The following is a 26776-nucleotide window of genomic DNA, read 5'->3' on the forward strand; positions in this document are numbered from 1 at the left end:
TGGAGACCCACTTTATTCTCATGCCCACTGGGAAGGAGAAAATCTGGAATTAGAAAACTCATGCACTGAGTAAAAACGTAGGAGGAAATGCCAGCTGTCTCATCTTCTGAAAATAAGATGTTCTACTAATGTCAGATACAACCTCATTAATGATAAACTCTTTTTTAGAAAAGAAGAAACCTGTTGCATACAGATGCCCAAAGGAAAGAAATATTCCGAATGCATATGTAACGAGAACTGAACTCCTTTACAGATTGAAAAAATTCAAAACTGCAAATATTTCCCTACAAGTCCCTCCTTCCTAGAAATACCTTTAACAAAAAATAAACGGGATGGACTTTCTAATTTCATTCAGGAAAATGATCAAGATAAACACCAGAAAGCATTCAGTTACCTGCTAGGGTGGCTGCTGCAGCTAATCCAGCTGCAGTGTATGGGTCAGTACCTGGAGGAGCAGCACTGATAATGTATGGGTTTGGCACAAAAGCAGCTGGAGCCAAGCCTGCTGAGAATACGCCTGCTACAGTAATAAACAGAGTTTAATTATAGCTAACATACTTAGCAAGCATTATCATACTCAAACCAAACAAATCACAAGGCATATCTGTTACAATCAGAACTGCTTACACTTCGGAAGTTTGTAAGAGCAGATACAGCCTTATAAAAATCAAAGCTTCTTTCTCTCCTCACCAGTCCTTTGTTACTGCTCCCAGAGCCTAACGGCTTTGTAGTGCTGATCTACAGACTCCAAAGAAATTATCTCATATATCTATCCACCCTTAAACAGAATGGAATATTCCAGGTGGAATTTACCTTGCCAAACTTTAACCATCTACGTGTCTCACTAGTCTTACAACTAAATCTGCATCAGACAAACCATCTAGTATCTTGGGTGCATCAGCCAGATAAGGAATCACCTGCTAGATACATAAACCTCTTTCCACTGACAGTAGCAAAACAAAACAAAAAGACAACAATCAGATATTTAAAAACCAGGTATCTGATTTAAATTATCCAGTTATGAAATGCTAACCTCACTTCCACAAGCATCTAAATTTGATGTAAAGATTGTAACGGAAGGCAACAACTGAAGAACCATCAAGCTAGGCATCAAACTATGTTCCTCCTTCCAAACAGGAGGCTGGCTGCTAAATTTGTTACGAATGCTGAATGCTCAGTCAGCACTTAGTAGGAAGGGGGCTTCTCTGCAGTTCAGAAGGCAAAGCAAGGCATTAGAGAGGACTCGTGGTCTCACACAAATGTCTCAGCCTGCCTCGCTCCCAACTCCAAGTCTGTATCCATCAACTGGATGATGCTGAAGAGCCACCACTTTTACAGTGTCTTCATATCTGTCCTACTGTGCCAGAATTTGAGGAGCTCCCTTCCCTAAATGAGGAACTGCTTCCTCGTATGTGCCAACCTCACCTGCTTCTACCTCCCCAAACGCACATCTTTGCCACAGTGGCTGATAAAACTGATACTGGTGTCACTGAAACTTAGCCTCCTTGCTGAGCTGGTAGTGAGCTTCATGCAAGAACTTTATGCATTCAATTCGTTCACTGCATTACTTTAACAGACAGCAAAAATTCTTGCTAAAGAATTTTTTTCCAGAAACCAAGAGGTATTGTTTGATGCCATTAACAAAGAAAGAATTAATCAACCCAAACACTAAGTTTGATTTCCAAATTCTACTATACAATGGTTTTAGCTGGACTATCAAAAATACTGAACTGCATAACAGCATAATAAAAGTGCTGTTTCTATCACTAATTATTGGAGATTTTTCTTATTTAAAGTACCTTTCGTTTCTTTACCTTGACAGTTCAAAATTAAAAAAATTACACACGAGAATGAATCAGGAAACAGCATTTTCTAAGGGCAGGACTGTCTTACGCAGTAATTCGGGGCAGTTTTCAGAAGGACCACTAAAATGAGCTAAAATAGACCAATCTAACTAAATTAGAATCGAGCAGGTGAAACACAGGAGTATATCAGAGCATCACACACAAATGTTTGCCACAGACACCTGCTGCACTTGACAAAAACCTCACCTATGTGTGGCTGCTGAGCTGCAGCCAGGGCGTATTGCTGCTGCTGGGCTGCTGTTAACTGTTGAACAGTCAGAGCATTAGTCCTCTGGAAAAGCTATTAGGAAAAAAAAAAAAAAAAAAAAACAAAAAGAAGCACTTCAGTTTTCAAAAGTCATGGCTATAATTTACTGGGATTTATTTATTAAAAAAAAAAAAAAAAAAAAAGATTTTAAACCAGGCTTCTACCCTAAGTTACTTAACTGGAAAATTACACACCAATATTCTTCCAGATTAAATATATATTTCCCTTTAACTACGTCAAGGACATATAATAAAACAAAATTCATTACATGCTTAAACAACTATCAAATTGGATAATGCATAACTTAAAGGACTCATCTGGCATCTTTTCAAGTCCAGTACTAACCTGCTGCTGAGAATTGTAGTCAAAAAGTCCTACAGTAGCTCCCGAAGAGTCCATTTGTACCTGATTGCCAGGATAGTCAAATTGTAGAGAATCAAGACCAACTTGTTCCATGGCATCTAGATTCTGATTTTCTGGATTTGAAAATTCTTCTACCAGAGGCTTGTGGGCTGTAGGATTGGGAAGTGGACCTAATCCTTCTGTGGTGCTAGGATTGGGACCCAAGCGTTCAGCTACTTCTGTTGGGGAGGCTTGTCGACTTCCAGGGGTACGACTGTTTAGAAGAAATTCAAGATAGGCTCTTACAGTCTTAAATAACACTGTCTATTGGCAGAGTACAGCATTTCTACTTTAAAGGGATCTCTGAACAGAGATGTTACAAAGGAGAACAACAGACTGATTTTAACCAGCATGCACTGATGGCTCAAGATAAAGGATATATTTCATTTCAAAGCATAATTCCTTTTTCTTTCTTTTTTTTTTTCTTTTAAACTTTAGAATATACATGTCTCTAAATCATTGTAAGAGGAACAACAAACTAAACTTTGAGGCTATTTACAGTGAAGTGAACTGCAATAACCTGTAACTTTTGGGATGGCTCTTTACTGCATTTTGGGGGTGACAATTACTATAAAGCACACTGAAGAGAAATAATTAAAAATAAATAAAAGGACATGGCTAAGTGGATCTCATGCCAAAGGAGAGAAGGAAACAATAAAACTTCAACTGGGAAAGACAAACATACAATAGAGCTAGTATCCTTCACATCTCAAAGCAAACAATACATTTTTCACCTCTAAGTAAAACTGGAAGTCCCTCATTTAGCACTCAATTAAAACATTTCATGTCCTACACAAGTGATTTAATAGACTACACCAGATGATTGCTCAGGGGAAAAAAGTGTCCCTACTATAACCCCATCCATTCCATCTCAACTTTCCTAAGAATAAACACAGCCCATTGTTCCAGAGGAAAATCCTTAGGATGGAGCAAAAACGTGAGTGTCCTTTTTTCTTTTGACAGCAAGTCAGAGAGATGCAGCTGGAAATTGTTTACTGTGTCAAAGCCCTGAGGTTCAGCTTTCCAAATGGGAAGAGCTGGAGGGGACTGTCTGGGATTTAGATGGCTACACTTAGGCATCTGTAGGTGCACTGGTGTTTAAAACCCTACTGAGGATGAAAATTTAGTTAGTGCCATTGACAGAGCCTAGATAGCAACTCAACTGACCAGTCACTAGGAAGTAACTGCAGAGTAAAAGCTGAATCATTCTCACATCTCCACTGCTTTACTGACTGCATCTCCACTGACTACAGGAGAATCTCCCAGTGCACCTGCAAATACCTGCATGCAAACACCTGAACTGAGGTGTCAGCGGAGTCACATCCTCAACAGATTCCCAATCCTGCATTTCGTTAAATTTAGGGTACCTTAATTTGGACTGGTATTTTATCTTCTGTTTAGACTAGCCTTTCTTTACTGACAATAATTTAATGTCAGCTACCAGGAGTGAGTTGTGTCTATGATCCCTTAACACATTAGTTGTGTTGAGCGCTGTGATTACAGCAATCTATCATTTCGCAGGAAACACACAAATTCCAGGCAAACCTGCTTTATTTGTGAAGACTGGATTCATAATCAAAAAAAGCAACCCTGCAGGACTAAAATTGTATCTATTCCAACACTACACTGCCTGAACACTAATTCTAAGATAGAGACACAGCCTTTAGTACCTGTTCTCCTCCCTCCTCAGGGCTCCAAAGCTGAAGTCCCTCTTCTTCACCAAAGCATAAGATCAATGCCAAGAGATCTGCTAGTACTTATGCACTTGCTAATATCAACTCTAAAGACTGTTTAACTTGAAAGCAGTCTTTTCATGTGCTCAGTCAACAGTACAATATAATCTACTACTTTGGACAAAATATTTCAGGATAAAGCAGTTTTTTTTTACAGTAGTTTTTTTGTTTTGTTTTGTTTTTGTCACATTCAGTCATGTACAACGTACAGGCTATCATCTAAGTATCCTAGCTAGCAAGTGTATCTTGCTCAATGAATAAACCTGAGTTTGAAGCCATTTAACATTCCTTATTCTTCCCAAGTGACATACAGTATCAAAAGACTGAAGAACAAAAGGAAGAGGCAGTTATTTCAATACGTATTTTAGTTTAAAAAAATGCCATGAGTAAGTACAATAAAAATACAAGGAGGAAGACAGGACAAAGTTTCTTTGTTAATACTTGTTTACGTAGCATAGGAAGCTCCTCATATTGGTGCTGTTCTTGCTATAGTTAAAGTTGTGTCAATACTTCAATTATAAACCTCTAAGTGGAGGGCTCTATACCATCACTTTACATGGGCCATTTAAATTGGACGACCTTATGTTTTGAGAGGTTTACTGGCTTTGGATGCTTTTTTGCACTAGTTTTTAGTCATTTCCCTCTTTAAATAATACAAAAGGTACTTTGCAATCAAGTATTTTAAAACTGAAATAAACTCCGGAAAAGAAAAGCGGGACAAAATTTATTCTGCATTTTCTACTTATGATATTGGAAGCAAATTTATTTTGCATATGCTCCCGGAAGGAGGTAATTAGCTTGAGCTCTCTGATATGGTTGATACATATTCTTTTCAATGACGTGTCCTGAAAAATAGGCCTGAAAACTCCTTCCTTAGCCTCAAGTGACTACACTGTGTTGTTTTTTTAAAAAGGATAAGAAATACTTACATATGGGATTCAAACACACATTTTAATATAAGTGTTTAATTATAAACTAATGAAATTACAACTATTCAGTCACGTTCATCACATCAATACAAATTTATGAGCAGCGCTCTAGTTTTCTAACCCTGCTAACTCTTCTGTGTGACAGTTATAAATGCACCAGTCATTTAAAACCAAAGATTAGTTCTCTAAAAACACCCAATTTAAAATGCATTTTATTATTATGAAAACAAAAACAAAAACAGGGTGGCTGTGCTGTCCTATAGGAGTTTGTACTTCAAAAACATTGAGCTTGCTCCATTTTGTTTAATAAGAAAGCAAATTAAATCGTAACACCATTCTATATTGCAAATAGGTAACATTCAGCTGTGTGAATAGAGAAATACATCGTTTCCCCTTAGCCAAATAAATGGTTTCTACAAAAACTTTTGTGGGGAAGTAGCTGTGTTAGACTGCGGTATCCACCAGCAAAATTAGAAGGCAAATTAAAATTCTGCAGGGCTATCTCTCTACAGCAACAATCAGATGCAAAAGTTATAAAGTATTAAAAAGAAGCAGAGAGAGAGAAAGGAATTTTCTTTGCAATTAAAAGGGTGAAAGCTTTCATCCCTCTTTAATTCACCACATCGAGAAGGTACTCACTTACTCTGAAGAAAGACTTTATTAAGATGAACCTGGCTCATGAGAAGTGATACACACACTAATGACATCCTAAGAAACATGTGGCACAGTGGGAAAGGGAGGACGTGAGGTAGCAGCAAGAATCACTCTGCAGCTGGATAATGCTTAAAGCTGACACACAAACCAGAACTGTAATAATGCCTTAAGAGACATGCTCGTCTTCTTGAGAAACAGTTAAAAGCTTACTTAAAATCTTTGCAATCGGCATCCATTCCATTTGGCAAACCTCTGCCATTTATTTTAGTAACATCCTCATCATCTCCTTGTTTAAGATCTCTGTTTTTGTCCTCCTCAAATGGAGAAGCCTTGCCTTTCTGATCTCCTTTCTCAGGTCCATCTGTTTCAGCATCTCTAGTGCCCTGAGGAAAAAGAATCTGTTTGATTCTGAGTATTTAACAGAACACAATAGGAGCACCACAAGGTGACCTAATTCTACACTACAGTGCACGTAAACAATACAAACAGTTTGTTTTCAATGAAATTGCATTTGGTGGGTAACTTGGTCATCAAGTTTCAACCACATGCAATTAATAACTGCCAGAATGTGAAAAGGAATGCCAAGATTTATAATGGAAGAGCTAACTCAACCTTAACTATAGCGGCACTGTTAAAGCAGTAACACCTCAAATTAAACTTTATCTTACACAGTTAAAACATCCAGTACATGAAACCCCCTTATACTGAAACACAAAATAGGAAGTTCTAAAATAAAGCCCATTACAGATTTTAAATTAATGGATTTGCGATCTTTTTTCCTACCTTTATTTAAAGGTATTAGGAAAGTACTGTTTTTAAGACAGCTATTTAGTCAAGATTCCCAAACCACTTCCCTCTGACCTCTTCTGCCCCCTCCAACCAAGGAAGAAAGGCAGATAGCAACTACACACTTCCTTCTAAAAAGAAGAGATAAAAAAATGAACAAATTAGGTAGAAAATATAACCACGTAATTCAGTAAGACTACAGTAGATAACTAAGCAAGCTTAACACTATGTTACTTACAAAAGCTCCTTTCCTAAACCGGGAATCCAATTTATCAGCTGGAGAGGAACTTAACACATATTCTACCATGCTCACTCCAAGGCCACCACTTTCTGATCGCGGAGACAATACAGCATTTACTTCACTGTTTCCATGAAAACCCTGTCCAGGCTTTCTCTGTACCATAATAGGCTGGGACATAGAATGGTCTGTTAAAAATAAATAAATAATCACAATTGTACTTTCTGAACACAACTTGTTATATTTTTGCATTTCATTGCAGATGAGAAGTGAAACGAGACCAAAATTCAAGTACATAAGAAAATCCAAACCTCACTTTCAAAAAGTATTTTTAGCACACAAACACCAGTGAAACATAGATTTTTCCAACTAAAACAAAAGGAAAAACAAATTAAACATACACCTATCATTTATTGTAATATTTTACTTTGAAATAACACTTACTAAACATGATTGATTTCTCAGTACATAATTTATCACTTACGAGGAGTTCCCCATGCAGTCTCTCTCCACTCATCACCAAGGAATATCCCTTTTTGTCCATCTTTTGCTGAATCATCAGGTTCCCAAAACTTTTTGGCAGGTAAAAGCTGTTTAAAAAGAGAAAATTGTTTTATTTAAAATAGATAGGTAAAAAAGATAGATAAAGAAAATAGATAGATAGGTAAAAAAATAAATAGTATAACAAAGAGGACAGGCAATTTGTTTTAGAGAGGCCAATACCAAAGTTAGCTTTACATAAGGAAGCGTGCACAACCAAGGAATAATTTAAAAAAAAAGACTTAAAAGTTGTTGCTGATGCTGTATTAAAAAAATATATATGTTGAAATGACCCCAATAAGACAGATTCTCAAGTTATGAGGAAGCGATAGTGAATATAGAAGCAGCTCTGATAAAACGCTAATCACATTAATCCCTGTGTTAAACCAAGTCAATCCTCTCAGAAATGTTAACATAACGCTGCCTTCTCCACATTTTGGCTCAGAAGCTTGGCCTTTAACCAATACCATCGTGACGAACAGAAACAGAAGCAGTTCATTATAAAGCTCTGCTCACTCAAACGGATCATGCTCCAAACTTCAGAAAGCAACCAACCCACACCACGACACGTCAGCTTCTCCACACCATACGGATCTGCTGGTTACAAGTCACTGACCATCACATTTGCAGTTGCACCTACCAGCCATTTCATTTAGCTGTATGATTTTTTTCATTACTACTTCTAAAGGAAGTTTTCAAGCTTGTTGAAGTTATCAGTATCAGAATCACTTCTGTACTGTCTTCAAGAACGAGGCTTGGTGTGACATGACCAAAGCAACAAACAAATAAGAATCTCTCTCCTGTTGCTTATCTGATAGGAAAAATCATTCAACTTCACATCTGCCTAATACAAGCCTCAATAGAACTATTAACGACACTTTTTTTTTCTTAATGTAGCTTTAAAAGAGTTCATGAAAGCTGCTTAAAGCAGAGGTTAAGACTGCCATTAGCAGGTCACAGATATTAATAATGAAACAACAGAGGTGAAAGGAGCTCCTCTCTGGTAACTTAAGGATTGCTGACTGATGTTTCCTGTGTCTCCCAGAACTTTTAGCACAAAAATATTTTGATTAACTAAGCTATATACTTAAATCCCTGGGTTCTTTACATAAAAAATTCAGTAACACAAAGACTGGGGTTAGAGATGACCAACAGCCAAAGCCCAACAGAACTATTTATGGGACTGTACTATAGTTGCAAGAGTATCGTAGCTATGACCTGCCCTGACAGATGTCCTCTCCCTCGATACATGGGAGAGCCACCACCACCTTGGGAGCACCAGGATATGAAGTTTTACAGGTTTAAGAGCTGGATGAAGCCAGCCATCTGAGGGTTTGAAAACATGCATGGAATCTTAAAATTACAGGTCAACTAGAAAGCAAAAGATTGCAAATTTCATATCAACCCAGACAATCTATTAATCTTTTTCTGCTTCATGTGGTAATTTTGCACCAAGACCACAACACTACTTGCTTTTCATTTTGTGACATTATTATAACAGCAAGCAAGCACTTCATGTCATCTGTGAAATGTCAGGTTTGAGAGAGGGAAGGAGAACCACATTTTATATTAAATGCAACCCAATAGAAATTCAAAGATATTTCCAGCTGAGATCAGAGCTGTAAGGAATAACAGAAGTGGAGGTCTGAACAAAAACTGATCAAGTAGTATCTTCGGTGTCATAAAATTAGCAGGTACCTCCCAGTATGGAAGTGGACAATCATTTTTACAATCCCACCGTCACACAGGTGTTCAGACAAAACCATGGCAAACAATAAGCAAATTTAAGCAGAACACACTCCAATACTGGTTTTGATTTCAAAACTCATTTGTAGGATTTCTGTCAGAGGAAGAAACCGTTCACTGATAAAAAGCTGCAAAGGCTAAAGTGTGTGGATTATTGTTTGTTTGTTTAGCGTTTTGTGTGCATTTTTTTTCTTCTGTTTTAAAGTGCATGCTCAAGTTCCAAACATACACTCAACTTCCTACAGCCTTAACTATTCCAGCACACAACAAAAATCTTCAACTCAAAACATAATGCCATCATCTATGAATCCAGAGGCTAAATTTAAGATTGAACAGATTTAAAGAGAAGCTCTTGGCTGAATTATACATATACAAGAAGTTCCTCAAGTATCTAAATAAATTGATTTTTTTTTTTTTTAAAATAAAGAAAAAATGAGTAATTGTGTTCCTGTTTAAGAGGCAAGAAAAAAATTATTTGATTAGTTCCACAGAAAAAGGTAATCAAGAACAGGTCATCACAAATATAACGAGTAACTATAATCATCTTGCTTTACCCTTTGATATGCCTTTTGCTCAGTATTTCCTCTATGTAATGCAGTCAGTTGTAGTTGAAGAAAAACTGTACAAAAATACATCAATTCCTAATTCAAAATAATGGAAAAAAAATGCCCTATTTCTTACTAAGCTCTTCCAACAGTACACTCAAAGTATCTTTTTCAGTATTGGCACTGGACGCCGTTATGTCTCTGCTAGATGAACACAGCCCTTTCCATGCATAGACGATAACCACTTACACTAAAGCTGCCTCTTAACCAGCTCAGATAAGTCACTGCAGTCTCAATTACTGGGTCTTAAATTAAGGACTTTTTTTTTAGGATCAGAAGTTATTCCTACACAGCTTTCTACAGTTTCTCCAAATGAAGTCTTGACACCAGAAATGGATACATTCTCCCTAAAACAATTTATGTGCATACTGATTCTCTCATTTTCTGTAACAAGAGATGTTACCGAATAAAATTATTTTATATTCTGTTTGACAATTAATTTTCATGTATGCCTGTATTAGGTCAACTAAGGGTCCCGAAGCCCAATATGCCAGCCCTGAAATAGCAAACAGCAGATGCCCAGAGAAGAGAAATAGCAACACGTGTCAGTATTTCTTCAGAATATCATCGTGACCTTGAGGGTCACGATAGCTGCGAGCTGGAGCCAGAAGCAGCATCTGCGTTTGAGTCTAACAGCTAAAGTTTTAGGAGACCTTTTTAGAAAGATGCCTGCAATACAGCAGATCTCTTGCTAATAAAACTTCAGGCTGCTTCTTTACAGAAGGAATGAATTAGCAGAGAACTGCAAGACAGAAAGAGACCGAGGATCATCCCGTGGCTCTAGGAACCAGTCCTTCTGGCTCACGTTACCAGTCCTGTTCCCGACACTGACTCACACCGGGCTCTATCAGAAGCCAGCTCAGATGAATACCTGCACAGAAGCTCTTCCAGGATGCATTATTTCCAAGTATTTTCTGGTACAATGAAAACAGATTCTGTAATATATTCCTTTGTGTTAGCACCTGGAAGTGATACTTGCTTGAGGATTCATAAACTGTCTTAATTTCAGTAACAATGTGAACACCAAGACCTAATGGGCTCCAAATGTCAGGAAGCACTGAATCCCAGTGGGTGGAAAAAAAGACCAAGAAGACTAAGAATTATGAATAAAAAACTAATTTCAATTCAGAGATATAATCTATCTAGGGAGAAAAATTAAGGGAGAAAACTCCCCAGTATCTAGAAGCAGAGCCCTTGACATAACCTCCCTTTCAAGCCTTCTGAAGCAGGCTGAATCACGGAATTGAAGGGGTTGGAAGGGGCCTCCAGAGCTCATCAGGTCTAACCCCCCTGCCAAAGCAGGTTCCCTAGAGCAGGCTGCCCAGGTAGGCGTCCAGACGGGCCTTGAATATCTCCAGAGAAGGAGACTCCACAACCTCCCTGGGCAGCTTGTTCCACTGCTCCGTCACCCTCGCCGTGAAGAAGTTCTTTCGCATGTTGGTGCCAAACTTCCTGGGCTCCATTTTATGGCCATTACCTCTCGTCCTGTCCCCACAAACCACTGAAGAGAGGCTGGCCAAATCCTTCCGTCTCCCACACTTGAGATATCTGTAAACACTGATAAGATCCCCTCTCAGTCTTCTCCAGGCTGAACAGACCCAGGTCTCTCAACCTCTCCTCATAGAAGGAAGCACAGAACGTACAACTACCAATTCTAGTTGACATGGGTAATTATGAGGGTATTTTCTCTAATATTTTGGAAGGATGTTAAAATTACAAAAAATAAGATCAAAAGATCCCGGAATACATTCCAGGAACTAATCTATTGTTGTGCAATACGTTAAGAAAATTACTAAAGTCAACCCACTGATTTGAAAACCTGTGTTAAATGAAGACACCTGGAATCTATCAAAATGAAAGGTGTAATGGCCTAGTAAGCTCAAGGTCATAATATAATACTGATCTCTGATACCAGATTACTGCACCAGAACTGTTTTCTTTTTAAAACAAATCTTCATAGTTCTGCAGAATACATTAAATGCTTCATTAACATCAGAAAAAACAAATAAGAATAGCAGCACTGTGTCAACCAAGAAGTGTTCAGCACCTAGAACATGACATTTGCTTTTTGTAAGTTACGGTTTCCCTTCAGCATATAGTCCTGTAATTTTTTTAAAATTAAGCAGAAATATTGTCACTGGTTCAATTATCAAAAAGCTTTATCTACGATCCAGCAAAACAAATGGACCAGTATTTGAAATCTTTGTTCAATAGGAATTTATTTCGTTATCATATCCTGCCATGGCAAATAGCCCTAATGCATGCTGATTACCTTTCAAACAATTCAGGTCCTTCAAAGGCAGTTCCCTAAGTTACCCTCTATTACCTTCACAACTTTTTCAAAAAGTACATTGACAAAAAAAAAAAAGAAAAAAAACTTCCTCCTCTCCATCTACCTAGATTAAAATCTTCTTTTAAGGAGTAGTTAACAGGAAAGGCACAGTAAATTACCTCATATTTCTGCTAGGTTGTGCCAGTGCCTCTTTTCCTGAAGCCAAAACCCCTTAGCAGATCCTAGCCTCCTTGGCTTGTTGGAGGTAGCAACTGTTTTGCTTGTTTAAACAGAGTGGCAATGAAAACCTGCCTCATTTCAGAAAATTAAGCAAGGTTTCAAAGAAATTACATTGCCACTTCCTCAACAGTATCAGTCATCTGCTGAGACTGACACAGTAACACCACGCATCCCAGTGCTCTTAGAAGTGCTGGACTCTGCACTCATAGCTGCTGCAGGGAAAAGGTGACTCCAGCTCAGACAGACCCAACACAGCCACTTAGCTCATCTTTGCCTTAGGAAGGAGATCTTAGTGGTCTGAAAAATCAATTTGGTCTTAACAGAAGCTACATACTTGATTTGATATAATTTATGACTTCTTAGATTGTATCAAAATTTCCAAACCGCCCGCTGGATTTTGAGTCCTCCATACTTACCTCTCCCATTCCCCGAGATTCTAGGGCAAGAGCTTGAAACTCATGATTCATCTCATCCACAGATCGGACCTGCAGGAAGGAGAAAAAAAAAGAGTGATCCATTACACAGTCCAATGTATTTTCAAAAGTTTAGTCTGCAATGCTCTGCATTTTTAACACTTGAGAGCACACAAAATTTGCTACTCAACCTAGGCTGGACCCGAGTCTCGATCTTGCGAACAGCCACAGTTAATGATCAATTTAATGAACCAAGTTAATAAAATAGACAACGTGTAGGAAATTCCATGGAAAATTTTAAAAACCTATAAAATTCATTCATCCAGACGGAAATCACTCACTATGGGAACAGTGACCAATACTGTATTTGCAATAAATAAAGGGAAATTGAAGACCTGAGCACAGGATATAGTTCGGAAAGGGGATGGCTGGTTGCACACAACGCTACTGAGCACACTTAGCAGCAAACAAAGAGCAGCTCACAAGACAGGACACAAAAGCTACTCGTAGCGTGTTGCTATCACGGCCCAGTAAGTGATTGCATGACTGCACGAGCACAATTTCTCTTGCCTTCTTCCAGGAAATAGCACTCTTCCGTGTGTGCGGGGAGTGGTGGGGGTGGATTTTGTATTTTTAAATACAGAAGGTGTATTACAAGTGCAAGAGCTGCTGCTGAGACAAGCAGCCCCCTTTTCCACGGCATGCGGCACCAGGGGCATTCTCTCCTGAGAAATTTGTTTCCACATTTTGTTTCCACTTTTTAAAGCCATAATAAGCATAGAAAAATAAATAAAGGGGAATTTGGAGTTATTTCTCCTCTACCCATCTTTCTCAGGAGGGAGATGTAGTAGGGTAAAATAATGAAAACAAATTCTTCAAGCGTAAAGAAAAAGGAAAATCAAAGTTTTCCTCCTGATACCTGCCTCCCCCTAGTAAGCCCACCTGTTCACATTGACAAACAGACCAAAATAAAGTTATTCCATACAGCTGATAACACATTAAGATCAACTTAAATTAATACTCAAATACTCAAAGACAATCTTGTGCTTATATTCCGGCACAAACAGCTTCACCAATTCTTTCTTAGCTTTGAGGAAGTTTGTATTGCCTGCCGACAGATGTTTTAATCTCAAAATTCTACTCTTAAAGTATTTTTATTGCCCCATAATCACTATAAACCATTACATTTGAGGTTGTGTCTCTATACTTTTGAAAGTTCACTGATCAAAGATGAAATCTTCTCTCTGAAAGTCAGATTTTGAAGCCAATTGAAAACAATTTCAGTGAGAGAAAAATTGAGTGTCATAGCGAATTATGAAAAAAATATCAGCACCTTGGCCTTTTTTCCAGAGATGCTGACATTTAAGTTAATTATGTTGATTTTATTCTTTTAAACACTGTAAGCAGATTGTCATGTATCTTAAAAAAAAAGCTAAACACATTTTTCAAATTAATTTAAAATTAGGTTAATTGTAAACTATGTGAAACAAGCTCCTCATTAGCTCGGAGGGATAATCAAATCTTTGTGCATGCACATGGAAAAATGAGCTGTAGAAGAACGGGATTTTTTTTAGAAAGAAAAACTGAAGATTCAAGTTTTGAAGAACTTCTGAATTTGTCAGAATTTGGAAAGCAGAATTTCACCTGTAGATAGCTGGGAGACTTGAGTATCTTACCATAAGCCGCTCCCCAAAATAAGTCGTGCACTTTAGTTTCAATTACAATTCAGAAGTACTTTAGGTCTCAAGATATGTGGTTGTGGTCTAACGGGACTCCTAAACAGAATTTATAGCTCATATCTGCCATCAATTCTACCCAAATAAACACTGTTCAACTAATAAATAAATAAATAAATAAATGTCTTTTTAGTACAAGACCTAAAAGCAAATACTTATTTTTCCCCAGCTCAATGAGGTTCAAGCCCAAGGCCACGCGCACCTCCGAATCTCTAAGAAAAGGCACTCCAAGAAGCAGGGTAACAGCATGGCTAACTCTTTTTTCCTGCTGAGTTTGAAGTCAACTGAAGTTTCCTGAAACTGAAAATAAACTTGAGTACGCTGAACTTTGGTTCTGCTCGCTCACCCCTTTCTTACAAAGACGGTATTGAAGTTAGCGTTATCTCTCGCTAGCAGCAGCACGAAAAATAACAGTCCTATTACCGGAGCAAAGAGGGTCCCAATTTGCCTTTCCATCAAAGACAGCAGCCACAAAATGTTGTCCCGTATCACGAGTACAGGTTTCACAGATTAGCTTACTGACTGGCGAAAATACAGGCAGCACTAGGATGTGGAGAAGATCTGCTGTTGTCGGTGCAAGCCCCCATCTCTACGACCACAGAAGAAAACATCTACGGCATGGGCAAGCCAGCTAGACCTAGCACCACACACAGATGTGCCCTCTCCCGGGAAAAGAAACGTTGGGTGGTTATCCACACTACCAGGAAGTTTTAATTATGTTTTCTCTAACATGGTGCCAACGTTCAGCTAATTCATATGCTCCAGAAATATGCATTTTTAAGAGGTACATTTCTTTGGTAGAAAATATGGTCTTAACCTTAAGAAAATCAGAGCATTCAAAAATGTTTGAGAAAACTTTTATTCATCCCCTGTCTAGCATAATTCATAAAACAACAAAAAAAATCCTTTGAACTTTTTTTTTTTATTAACAGACATACTCAGCATTTACAAATTTTTCATGTTTTTGGTTGGTGACATCTATTTTCTCATTGTCTTCTCCCCCACAATCACTCTGAAGTCTGCTCTTCCTCCACCTACCTGCTCTTGGAATTAGCTGCTCGATCTAATCTTAGTTTTCAGGAGCTGAAAGCGAACAAACATTTCCTACGAGGAGAAGCTGGCAGTCGTTCCACACTTCTGATACATGTCAGATCATTCCCCGGGCCCACTAAATTACACACGAATGGAAACGACACATCAAAAAAAATCCTTTAGGTATTACAATTCCCACACACTGCTGTTTAAAAGACTGGATCAGAATTTTCTATCAATATGTGAAAGGGGGAAAAGTTCATGGATACTCTGAAACTGTTCTTTTTCCACTCCCACTGAAACTGGATACAACGTGCTGGCATACATTAGTCCATTATTCATCACCGTATTAAGCAGGAGGTTTTAATGCTGAGTCCAAAAATAGTGTTGTGTTTTTTTTTTGTTTTTTTTTTTTTAAATATAGCCTCCTTCTCTCTTGATTGTACACTCCCTCTCTGCCCTGTCTGTAAAATATACCAAAAATACATTTTAAACCTAAACAGATATGTAAAGACCTTCCTTCACTCTGTTCGAACTCCCAGAGCGGGGCTCTCATTTTGGCTCTGTCTCGTTCCTACCTCGTGGTCTGTCCACCAGGCAATCCTCCCTCTGAACGCTGCAACATCCAAGCAGCACACTGAGCTGATGCTAGAGGTAAAAAGGTCTGGGGAGCTGCTGCTGAGCAGGTCAGCTCGGCCATTCTTCCCGTGGCAGCTTTCGCCACTTCCCCTGCAATTACCTCGGGAGTCATCGAGTAAAGGGTTTAACCTTTGATTCAGGTTTTTCTTTCCCTTTTCTGTACATGAGGATTTCACCAGCCCAGCCCGCTGATCCAGCTGCAGCACGGATTTGGGACAGGGAAAGCAACGAGCAGGAGCTGCTCTGGAGCACGGTGGAGTTGAGCACCGGCGGCACCAGGTGGAAACTGGAAACCGTGCCCTGACCTCGGGGTGGCATCCAGGAGCCGGGCTGCTGACTGCATGGCCATCTAGAGTTACCCCAAGAAACACTGCTTAAAATTATTTCCCCTTCTGGAATCTAGGCACCTGAGTCCTAGCAGAGAGGTAGGTACTCTGACCAGTACTATTATAGGAGATATATAGATATTATATAGGAGACAGTAGTGGTATTCTCTCCAAGAATCCTGAATCCTGCTAGAAGTAAGCTCGTGAACAATTTCCATGATAAAACAGCAAAGATAAGCCCTTTCTAAATATACGTATCTGTGTGTGTATATATATATATACACACACACACACACATATATATATATATATGAGAAAAAATAATAAAACCAAAACCAAAAGAGAGATGATCTCACTTTATACATCAGAAGCAGGCAAACAAGCTGAGCGGGAAGCCCATAAGCCACATTTCCTGCATGAAGACATTTGGATTCCCATCTCTCCCTTCCCAGGTCAATACCGTAACCCCAGGACAGAGAACACAGGAGGGGTTTTGCTGCTGAAGCTGTGGTCCTAGGCGAGATTCAACACCTGGCAACTGCAACAGCGTGGCTGGAACGAAAGGGAAGCTGCTGGTTGCAAGGCGAATGCTTGAGCCTCCTTTGGTGTTTTGCTGAAAGACTTCAGTGCAAAATACCTTTTCAGTAGTTTTCTACAGGGGGTGGCTCTTCTGCAGCTTTTATCTTCTTATATGTAGTATATTCTTATGGCAGAGACTTCACATCAGCAAATTAAACTAGCATTGGAACACAGAAGTGGCTGTAATTTGAAACACAGTACGTAGCGATTCTGCCAGCCCTCCGATTAAGTTAAATCCTGTCCAGTATTGTTATCTTGGACACTTGGTCAGAAATACACAAAAGCTCATTTAACATTTCAGCATTTTGAAATGACTGAAGAAAAATACTATTTTTTTAAAATATATAAATTAACGCATTCGACAAATCTAGTAGAGATTTGTAACAAAGAAGAACAAGGGGAAAAAAATGCAACAAGCCTGAACTGCAAATCCCAGAGCCTGTGTTACCAAATACAGTAGTTCAGGGCCATACGTATGGTTTTCTACTCCAGAGTATGTTGCTGGTTTCATACTTCACTTATTTTGGTTTTGAGGCTAGCCAGTCCTGCATCCAGATAACAGAAGCATTTCAGCAGCTGAATAAGCAACTTCTGGAATCATAAGCAATCATGGAACCATGTTCTGTATCTAAGTTAATTACAAACTGCTAAATATCTAGCATAATGTTTTAAGAAAACAAGGCATTTGTTTGATTAAAACAGCCCTTGGCGAGATGCAGCTACTCACACCTCTTTGAAGCATCAAGGAGCCAGAAGCTCGCTCAATACCCAGCTGCCCAATAGAAGTTTATGCTCCTGGGTTAAATGTCTACAGGCACAGCACATTTTGAAAATAAGTAATATTTTCTGAACAACATACACGACAGTAACACAACTGCAGATTTACCTAAATACCCAAAAGTGAATTACAAGACACTAAATCAACTCAAAACTTCCACAAGCAAATGAATTAATTCTTTAATCTGTGTATTTTAGGTTTCTGAACTGATACTTGATCTAGAATTTTAGAATTCTTTTCTTTTGCTCTCCATGACCCTTCACACATGCAAATGCTCTAACAAAAGGGAACTGACTGCCCCCCATCAGCAATCGCTGGGTGTTATTGTTCCTTACAGCAGAAGTTTGAGAAGCATCCATACCTGTGACAGCGAAAAAAAATGACTCTATAATTTCAAGGTAGGATTTCTGTAGCACATAGCAAGAAATACTCTGCAAAAGCACTGCCTGACCCACTGAAAATGCAAGTCACAGAAGGGTGGAGTGACCCCAACAGCTGACGTGTATACACAACCACCAATGGCTGGGTAACCATTCGTGTGCTTGCTTTTCTTGCTTGTCAATAGGAGCACCAGGAATCTGGAATCATGCACGCTGGAGAAGGAAACTTCCTAGATTCCTACAAACAGCAATAGATAAATATATAAATAAACAGATAAATAAATAAATATAAATATGCTGGATGACATCCCACAAGACACTGACACAGCTGCCAATTACAGACCAATTTCCCAGTCCTCTAACATCAGAGGGTACAAACCACGTCCGACAGGACACCGCCTCCACCAAGAGAGGCAAACGAAGCACATCCTTCCACCTCCTTCAGCCCATTTGGTGGCTACGCTGGCCCAGTGAGACTCAGAAACCTTGGGTTCTGTTCCTGGCTGTGAAATGAAACATGCTCTAGGGAAGCTGCAATACCCCTCACTCCCCACAAACAAGCCTTCTGTCATGTAAGAAACTTATCTCTTCCTTGCACAGGCTTTCACGCCCCTTTCCACCCAACCAGCTCAAGTTTTGCTCGGTGGCAGAAATTTTCCTCAACTCCTGTCAGATGTCCTCAAAGTCAGGACTTGAATCCCTACGGTCACCCACGGGCAGAAGTACCAGCTTCACACATTATTAATAAGGCGGCTGTGAAACCAGAACTTGCAACCACTCCTAACAGCTACTGTTTGCTCCATGTGACGCGCTAGGTTCCTACATGCCTTGGAATACACGCCAAATATCTGGGCAGATTTCTCAATGAAGTCTTAAGTGTGTAAAAAATTACCCGCTCCAAAGAGTTTCTAGGGAAGGTAACAGGAAGACAAATATTACAGAATTTTGTAGAATAAACATCTAAAGTTGCTTAAGTGTTTATGTATAATTTACCTAACAGCTTAAACAAGGGAAGAAAAAAATCCCATAAAAACTCGTGCAGTGACAGTTTTGATGAACAGGAAATTTATTTTAATTTATTGAAATAATATTTGCCCATACATTATTTAGACACTTATTTTATTATTTAAATGAGCTACAAGGAAAGGCAGCTCTTCAAAAAAAAAAAAGGAGGGGGGAGGGACTGAAATCTACTCCTCATAAATCAACTGAAGAACTTTCATACACAAAAATTTATAGGTTAATCTTCAGCAAGGAACAGTTAAGGTGAGAGTCTGAGACTCTTAACCTTCTCCCTACTGCTCTGCTGTGTTATTCAGCATCTCCAACCCTCCTGCAGAAATACTCCACACACAAAAAGGGAAGCCACTAAAATCTATTCAGGTTTGGGAACTAAGCTGTGAAACGAAGTCTGAATTGCAGCTGTCTCAACACGCTCATTATTTAATTGATGCTGATTACTTCATGTATGCACATTGCAAAGCTGTTTTTTCCTCGTTTTAAAAACCTGCCCTTTTCTTGTTAAGCTAGTCAAGTAGCATCACCTTGCCCCAGCACGGTGGTAAGTGACACCAGGGAGGTAACAGGAATTCAGGAACTCATGAGGGATTTCCACCCATCACTATTTCATTCGGTACTGAAAAGCTTTGTCAGGGAGTATTAATACTACAGCTAATGCCATTAGGAAGCGTGACACGAAAATGATGCACTGCTATTTTAAGACACCAACCTTCGTGACTCCATAATTAGCTCTTATTCAAAAAGTTAGTAAGTCAAAAAATTGACAAAAATGTCTGTGCTCTGTAGGTTGTAAGCTATACAAAAGCTTGAAATTTGCCTTTTCTGAAAATGAAAACTTTGTACAGAAAAGATCATCTACACACAAGCAGAAACTAGGGACAATTAATGTATAGTAATGATTAATTAAATACACAGCTACTCCATTCTAACAGAGTCGACAAGCTTTGATTCAATCTGTTACCAATTCATAAAGAATCAGAACAATTAAAATGTACATGACTAGAATCAAGTGAAAATCTCCAGAAATTAGCCTTCTGCACTGTAATCTACGATTCTTCTTTGTTAATGTATGTTTTTCACACAGCAAACAGAAAAGTGAATATAATTTAGATACTGTAAAATCTGAAATGGGGAGAAAATGGAAAAATAATGAACAGTGTACCCTGTGGAAAAAAAGAGCTAGGTCATTTCTCAGAGCAAGGTAAGAGGGAACCAGTGAACAGCAAAAGTTGGATCTGTGCTGGGTTCACCTGGCAGGGTTTGGTAGCAGCGGGCTGCAGGAGTGGCCTCTGTGAGCAGAGCCCAGCAGCTGCCCCATGTCAGATAAGGGACAGTTCCAGCTGGCTCCAAAGGGGCCCACCACTGCCCGGAGTCAAGCCAATAAATGATGTTGTGGCAGAAGATTTTAAAAAAGGGGGAAAAAACCTGCTGCACAACAGTAAATGGGAGACCGAGGATCGAGACCCAGCCCTGCAGCCCCCATGGTCTGTGAAGCAAGAGGGCAGGAGGTGCTCCAGGCAGGCAGCAGCAGTTCCCCTGCGGCCTATGGAGAGGCTCCTGGTGGAGCAGGCTGTCCCCCTGCAGCCCGTGGGTCCCACATGGAGCAGATCTCCATGCTGCAGCCTGTGGAGGAGCCCCCAGTGGAGCAGGTGGATGTGGCCTGGAGGAGGCTGCGGCCCATGGAGAGCCCCCGCAGGAGCAGGCCCTGGGCCGGAGCTGCAGCCCATGGAGAGGAGCCCACGCAGGAGCAGGGGGTCTGGGGGGAGCTGCCGCCCATGGGGGACCCGTGCTGGAGCAGTTTGCTCCTGGGGGATGGACCCCATGGTATGGAGCCGTGTGGGAGCAGTTCTTGAAGACCTGCTGCCTGTGGTCAGCCCCCGCAGGCTCAGTTTGGGAAGGCCGGCATCCCGTGGGAGGGACCCCGGGTGGAGCAGGGGCAGAGAGAGACCGTGAGGGAGCAGCGGAGATGAAGCTTCAGGGACTGACCACAGCCCTCACTCCTCTGAGCATCTCACAGGGAGGAGGCAGAAGAGGATGAATGGGAGGAAGGTGGTTTTAGTTTGCTGTTAGTTTCTCCCTGTGCTAGTCTGCTAGTTATAGGCAATGAATTATGTCACTCTCCCTACACTGAGCCTGTTTAGGCCGTGATGACAATCACTGAGTGATCTCCCTGTCCTTATCTCAACCCATGAGCTTTTTATCACCTTATTTTTTCCCCATTCTTTTGAGGATGGGGAGTGAGAGTCAAGTGCAGTGGAGCCTGGCTGCCCATCAAGGTGAAACCACCACATCTCCTCAAGTGTGTGCTAAACCAAAGATGAAGACACGGAAGTGGCTAATTCTTTGTCCAGCGAGCTGAATCACACCAGTACAAATAAAATCAGAATTCTGAGACTTCTCCTTCCACTATGTAAGCACGGATACCTAGATTTTTGAAGGAAAACTGCTGCTAGAGCACACAACTCCCCTGTATCACCACCAGAAAATGTCAGTGAAAAAAACAAAGTTTCCAATATGTGCCAGTCAGCACCAACATCTGCCTTCCTCCTTCAAGGCGCTGCTCTCCGCCTAACACCAAGGACAGCCCAGAAGGTTACGCAGGGAACACCAAAGCGTGTTTGTTCCAACGCATCTTCAAATAATTACTATAGGGAAGAGTACGTCTTCTACTTTATCTGCCTACAGCAAAGGAATGGACACAAAGCACTGGCTGTTATCAATTTTTTCAGCTGTTTGCTAAGGATGTTCTCTTTCGACAACAGGCGTTTTGAAATTCACCATAGATTTCTACAATTGCCTAAAAGCCGACAAAACAGCCAACTACACAAAAACCTACAAAGAGACTACTTCTAATTCAATAAGCCTCATTTCTAATTCAGTAAGAGCGGCAGCTTAGCCCTGGACATTAATATCTCATTAAACGTTGGCCAGCACAGTCCTTCAAAGGAACTTAAAAAAAAGTCTCAACTAACACCGCAGGCTGATGACAATTAAGCTACTGGAACTACAGTAGGCCATTTACAATTCAAATGAAAATAATAAAAGGTTTGTAACAAAAATGAGTTCAAAGATGGGCATTAAGACACCTGTGTAACAATAGATTAAAAGCCAAATTCTTCAATCTCTTCAGTTAGAAACCAAAAATGTAAGCGCACTTACACACAAAGGTAGCTATCAGCACGTAAACACCAGAATTTACAAGCAGAGAGAAGCAACAATCATGGGGGGAAAGACAAGCCCCCTAACAATTGTTATTACCAACAGCATGAATTACTATCTATCAAATTAAAGGAGATCTTCTGTGTTATGTGCTACCTCCCTGCTTCCCTTCATGTACTTACCCACCACTATGCTTCATGAATTCCAGCCTCCTGTCTTCGCTGAAGTGAAGAAGCTTTCACATAAACCTTCACAGACACACAAGCATCCCGATTACCCTAACTTTGCTGCAAACTACCAAAGCGAAGTAGTTCAAAAAACAGAAGGTAGCACCTCCGTGCAATAAAGCGGTGTTACACATTTTTGTGGTGGTTTTAATCACAGGAAAACAGAAAGCTAAATACAATCTACATCAGCAGGTAAGAACTTGGATTTAAAAAATAATTAACACTGACCCCAATTTAAAATATTTTTATTTATCGACAGCTCGAATTACAAGATATTGAAATAGAAAATATGAATACATCGTAATTGCAAAAAGCCTGAGTGACTACTTGCAGCCATTTCTCCCCAAGCTAACTGGCTCCCACCAGCTCATCCTGGTGTCTACACGAACTCCCCTAGAATTTCCCCCCAAAGTTTTAGCTTTGGGACAAAACTCCACAACAGGGCAGCAATCAGGTTTGGAACGAGGCCCAGTCATAAACCCACCCAGCAGCAGGAGCATAAAGATTGTGAATAAATGATTGGGAATAAAGGCAAAGAAACCTCAACCAGCTCCAGCAGCAGCTGGGGTCTGTGCATCCATCCCACTGTGTCAGTCTCCAAGGCACATGAACTGTCTGCTGCTCCCAGCCCACGTTACCCACGTCGTCTCCAGAGGCAGCACTACCATTCAGATTTATGCTGCTGTCAGTAATTCCTCACAGACCTGATTCTGCACAGAGCTATCGCTGTACAAGTATGAAGGGTAATTTATCTGTATGTAAATCAAAGAATGCTGAGATGACTGCGTGCCATTTGTTTTGCTACAGTACTGTATCAGGCTCACTACAATAATTACTGAACAAGAGAGCATAAAGGGCTCTGCTTCAAAGAGCTTTCAGTCTGAGTGTAAGGCAAGTTACGAAGACTGATATAAGAAATTGAACTGGTAAAGTAAGAATAAGGTAGCCAGTCACACTAAGACACTTAACAACGCACAAGTGCCAGGTATTTGGAGGCATCGGGGCAGGCAAAAGGTTGAGGTATGTCAGAAAGCACAAACTGAACAAAGTACAAGCCCACTTGTGAACATACTTACAGTAATAGACGCAACCAGTACCGAAATTCACAAGGAGGAGGTAGCAGTTCGCAGCTAGACAGCATCTGAGACAGTGTGTGCAGTGTGGGGACTGGCCGAGTAACTCAGAGCTGAAACTATCAGCTGCGGTTCGAAAGGGTGACAAGGGCACGTAGGAAGTATGCAGATGTAGGAAGTATGCAGATGCATCAGAACAGCAACCATGACTGGAAGGAGTGATTCAGTAAGTCTCTGAAGCACACGTTGCATGGAATGAACTTGTTTGTACGAGGCAGAATGGGGCTGCAATTGCTCTCCTCAGAATCACAGATAATCCCGAGTTGGAAGGGACCCACAGGGATCAGTCCGACTCCTGGCTCCACGCAGGACCACCCAAATATCAGACCAAGTGCCTGAAAGTGTTGTCCAAACACTTCCTGAACTCCAGCAGGCTCAGTGCTGCGACCACTGCCCTGGGGATCCTGTGCCAGTGTCTGGCCACCTCTGGTTGAAGAACCTTCTCCTAAAATCCAGCCTGACCCTCCCCTGATGCAGCTCCATGCCATTCCCTTGGGTCATCCTCCCGACCATTAGGACAGCTATTCCATGTACTATGTCCTTGAAACTGCTAAAATCAAATCAGGTATCTGCAAAATTCACAGCTAGAGAGTTTCCCTCTTCCTAGATAAAGAAACATGTTACAGACAAGTTCCTAATGCTTTTTGGTCTGTTAAATTACATGAAAACATCTTGCGGCATGCCATAAAATACACAATTTTACCTAGTTTTAATGAAAGAGATGGGAACAACAGCCACCTCTTTCTGACTATGAAAGTAAAGTCAGAACTGTGGGAGTCTCAAGCACGCAATACAGCGATTTCTCAAAAATGCACAGTGCAAGACCTTTATTAGTGCACAAGAAGTCATCACCTTAAAATTCACCCCAAAAAGCCTTGGGGGACTTCCTGAAAATTCTACAGCACTAGTACGATGAAAAAAATCATGAACTTATTAAACAAGTTTTGACAGGGCACAGGTTTTCCAGAAGAGGAATCAAACACCCTCACCTGAACTCTCCGTTAACCAGGACAAAAAATTCTTTCTAAGATTTCTCTTCCTAATTTGTGGGGTTTGAAAAGTTTTGCTAGTTTGCAAATTCAAAAAGCTGCTTAAAACATTAATTTGACAGTCATTAACTGAGCTTCTAGTTAAATGGAGGAAAACGTTCCTGTAATTAAATAAAGAAAATAGCAAAATATAATTAGAAATGCTGAAAATCATCAAAAGACAACACTTGTAATGAGGTTATTACAGAACCTGTAAGGCAGAACCAGAAATGAACCATCTCCAACACAGCTTCAGATTGCTGTAAACTTGACCGGGAGAGGGAAGCATCAATCACGTAGCACAAAACGTACGCTTTTAGCAGGACTATTTACGTGCTGCATAGTTGCTTAGCACTTGAAAGTCTTAAATATCTGTTTATGAAAGCTACTTTGGAAAAAATATATATATATATTTAACAACTGAAACTATTTTTAAACTAAATAAAAGCTGTAAAGTTAGGAAATAAAAAATCTATGCTGTGCAAGCTCACTCAGATTTCTAGGGATGGTTTTAAGTGGGTTCTACAAAAGGAAGAGCTAATGATTCAGGCGATGCGGCTCCCACTCTAAGGTGAGCAAACAGATTATGTTGTTCCCAATTTGAACCATGAGATGATGATCATTGCTCCGAGAGAGGGCTACGTGGCTGTGAGATCTAATATGGCAAAAATATCTCCCCACTTCCACTGCACAAACATATGTGCGTATCTTATTTGAATGTCAAAAACAATTTTATTGTTTAAAACGAAGGCAAAGTTTTTGCTAGGAACTGTCCATTTGCTCCTGGAGGCAATGTTAAAAATTTGCACATTTTATTAGTTTAATAACATCCATGCATGTCCTTGTGGCTGAATTCAAACAGATCCTTGTGCAAGTCATGCTGAATACTTGTAATAACCGATACACAGTTTCTCCTCCATACCACGAGTGCTAAAAAGCTCTGGATCTCGGTAAGGCACTTCTTTGCCCTATTGCCCCCTCACACCCCAAAAAGGACTTTGTGTCAGCAGCTACTCAGAGAACTTCTCCAGAAGCCTATAAATTCTACCAGAAATGAATTACAGCAACTGAAGCCTCACTGAAGCTTTGGGCAAAAAAACAATTTACATTCTTTTGTTTACAGCACCACTATCCTTAGAAACCTCCAAAGAAGCTGCTACAATCACAGCATTTCTCTGGCGCTTCTTCAGGATCTGACAATGAGGCTCTAGCAGACCAAGCTGCAAGACTTGAATGTTTTCACCAACAGTTCCTACCAAACCCCTCTACTAGGACAAAGAGAACAGAAATAGCTAACCTCATCTTCAAATTCCTAACTCTAATTAAAGAAGTTGATGAACTTCTTATACACCTTTGCTATGAGGGATACCAGTAGATAGGGCAGATGGGGAGGAACGAACAGGATGGACAGCATCCCCCTGCCGTACCTCTTGGCTTCAGCACGTGGCCAAGAACACATGCAAGTGCTCTGACATCCGAGCAATGATATCCTGAACTAATCCAAACCCTCATCTCTGTAAAAGCAAACTTTACCAACTTTACTAAGCTTCAAAAATTCACACTGAACTGATGTGAATTAACGGTGAGTCAGTAACCTGTCTGCAGCCCTACGGGGATGTTAACGAAGGGATGATGCCACAGTGGATAGTAATCGTCCTCAGAGATGGCACCATCAAAGAGCCCGAAGCTCTTTTTTGTTCTTAAGGGTAGGAGAAAAAAGTCAAAAACCCAACTGAGACAGTTTTTTATACTTATTATCCTTTATAACTTATTATCCTTTATAGCTATTTCCAATATTAAATATTATAAAGGAAGATTAATGAGACCCAGGTATGGTTCTAGACTGAGAAATTTCTGCTTAATCCTGTCGTTCACTGAACAGATGTGCTCCCATCTGGTTTATTGTAAGGGGTAACAACGAAGGCCACCTGACTCAAACTACAGTTTGGGGTTTGTCACCTTGGATCATGGAGCTGTGCATGCATGACCTTCCAGCTAACCAACGCCAAACGACTTTTGGATACCATCTCTCATGCAAATGAGTGCTTCTCCAGCCCTGCCCTCCCGTA

General features: G+C 40.2%; 1 protein-coding gene across 8 annotated transcripts in view; it reads right to left on the reverse strand.

Moving 5' to 3' along the window:
• Positions 1-26776, reverse strand: part of PUM2 (pumilio RNA binding family member 2) — a 70003-nt gene that overhangs the window by 33515 nt on the left and 9712 nt on the right. For 6 of the 8 annotated variants that reach the window (XR_014317194.1, XM_082756985.1, XM_082756981.1 and 3 more), the window contains exons 2-8: positions 12674-12742; positions 7339-7444; positions 6855-7042; positions 6041-6213; positions 2458-2728; positions 2052-2145; positions 395-520 (exon numbers count right to left, since the gene is read on the reverse strand). Coding sequence is in view for 7 of the 8 variants with exons in the window: in XM_082756985.1 (XP_082613111.1) it covers positions 395-520; positions 2052-2145; positions 2458-2728; positions 6041-6213; positions 6855-7042; positions 7339-7444; positions 12674-12724 (1009 nt within the window). In the remaining variant the exon portion in view is untranslated. The remainder of the gene's footprint in view (positions 1-394; positions 521-2051; positions 2146-2457; positions 2729-6040; positions 6214-6854; positions 7043-7338; positions 7445-12673; positions 12743-26776) is intronic. The other 2 variants (XM_082756982.1, XM_082756984.1) reach the window with 1 other exon arrangement.

Source organism: Aythya marila (assembly GCF_965140915.1).
Source record: "Aythya marila genome assembly, chromosome: 3".
Lineage (NCBI taxonomy): Eukaryota > Metazoa > Chordata > Aves > Anseriformes > Anatidae > Aythya > Aythya marila.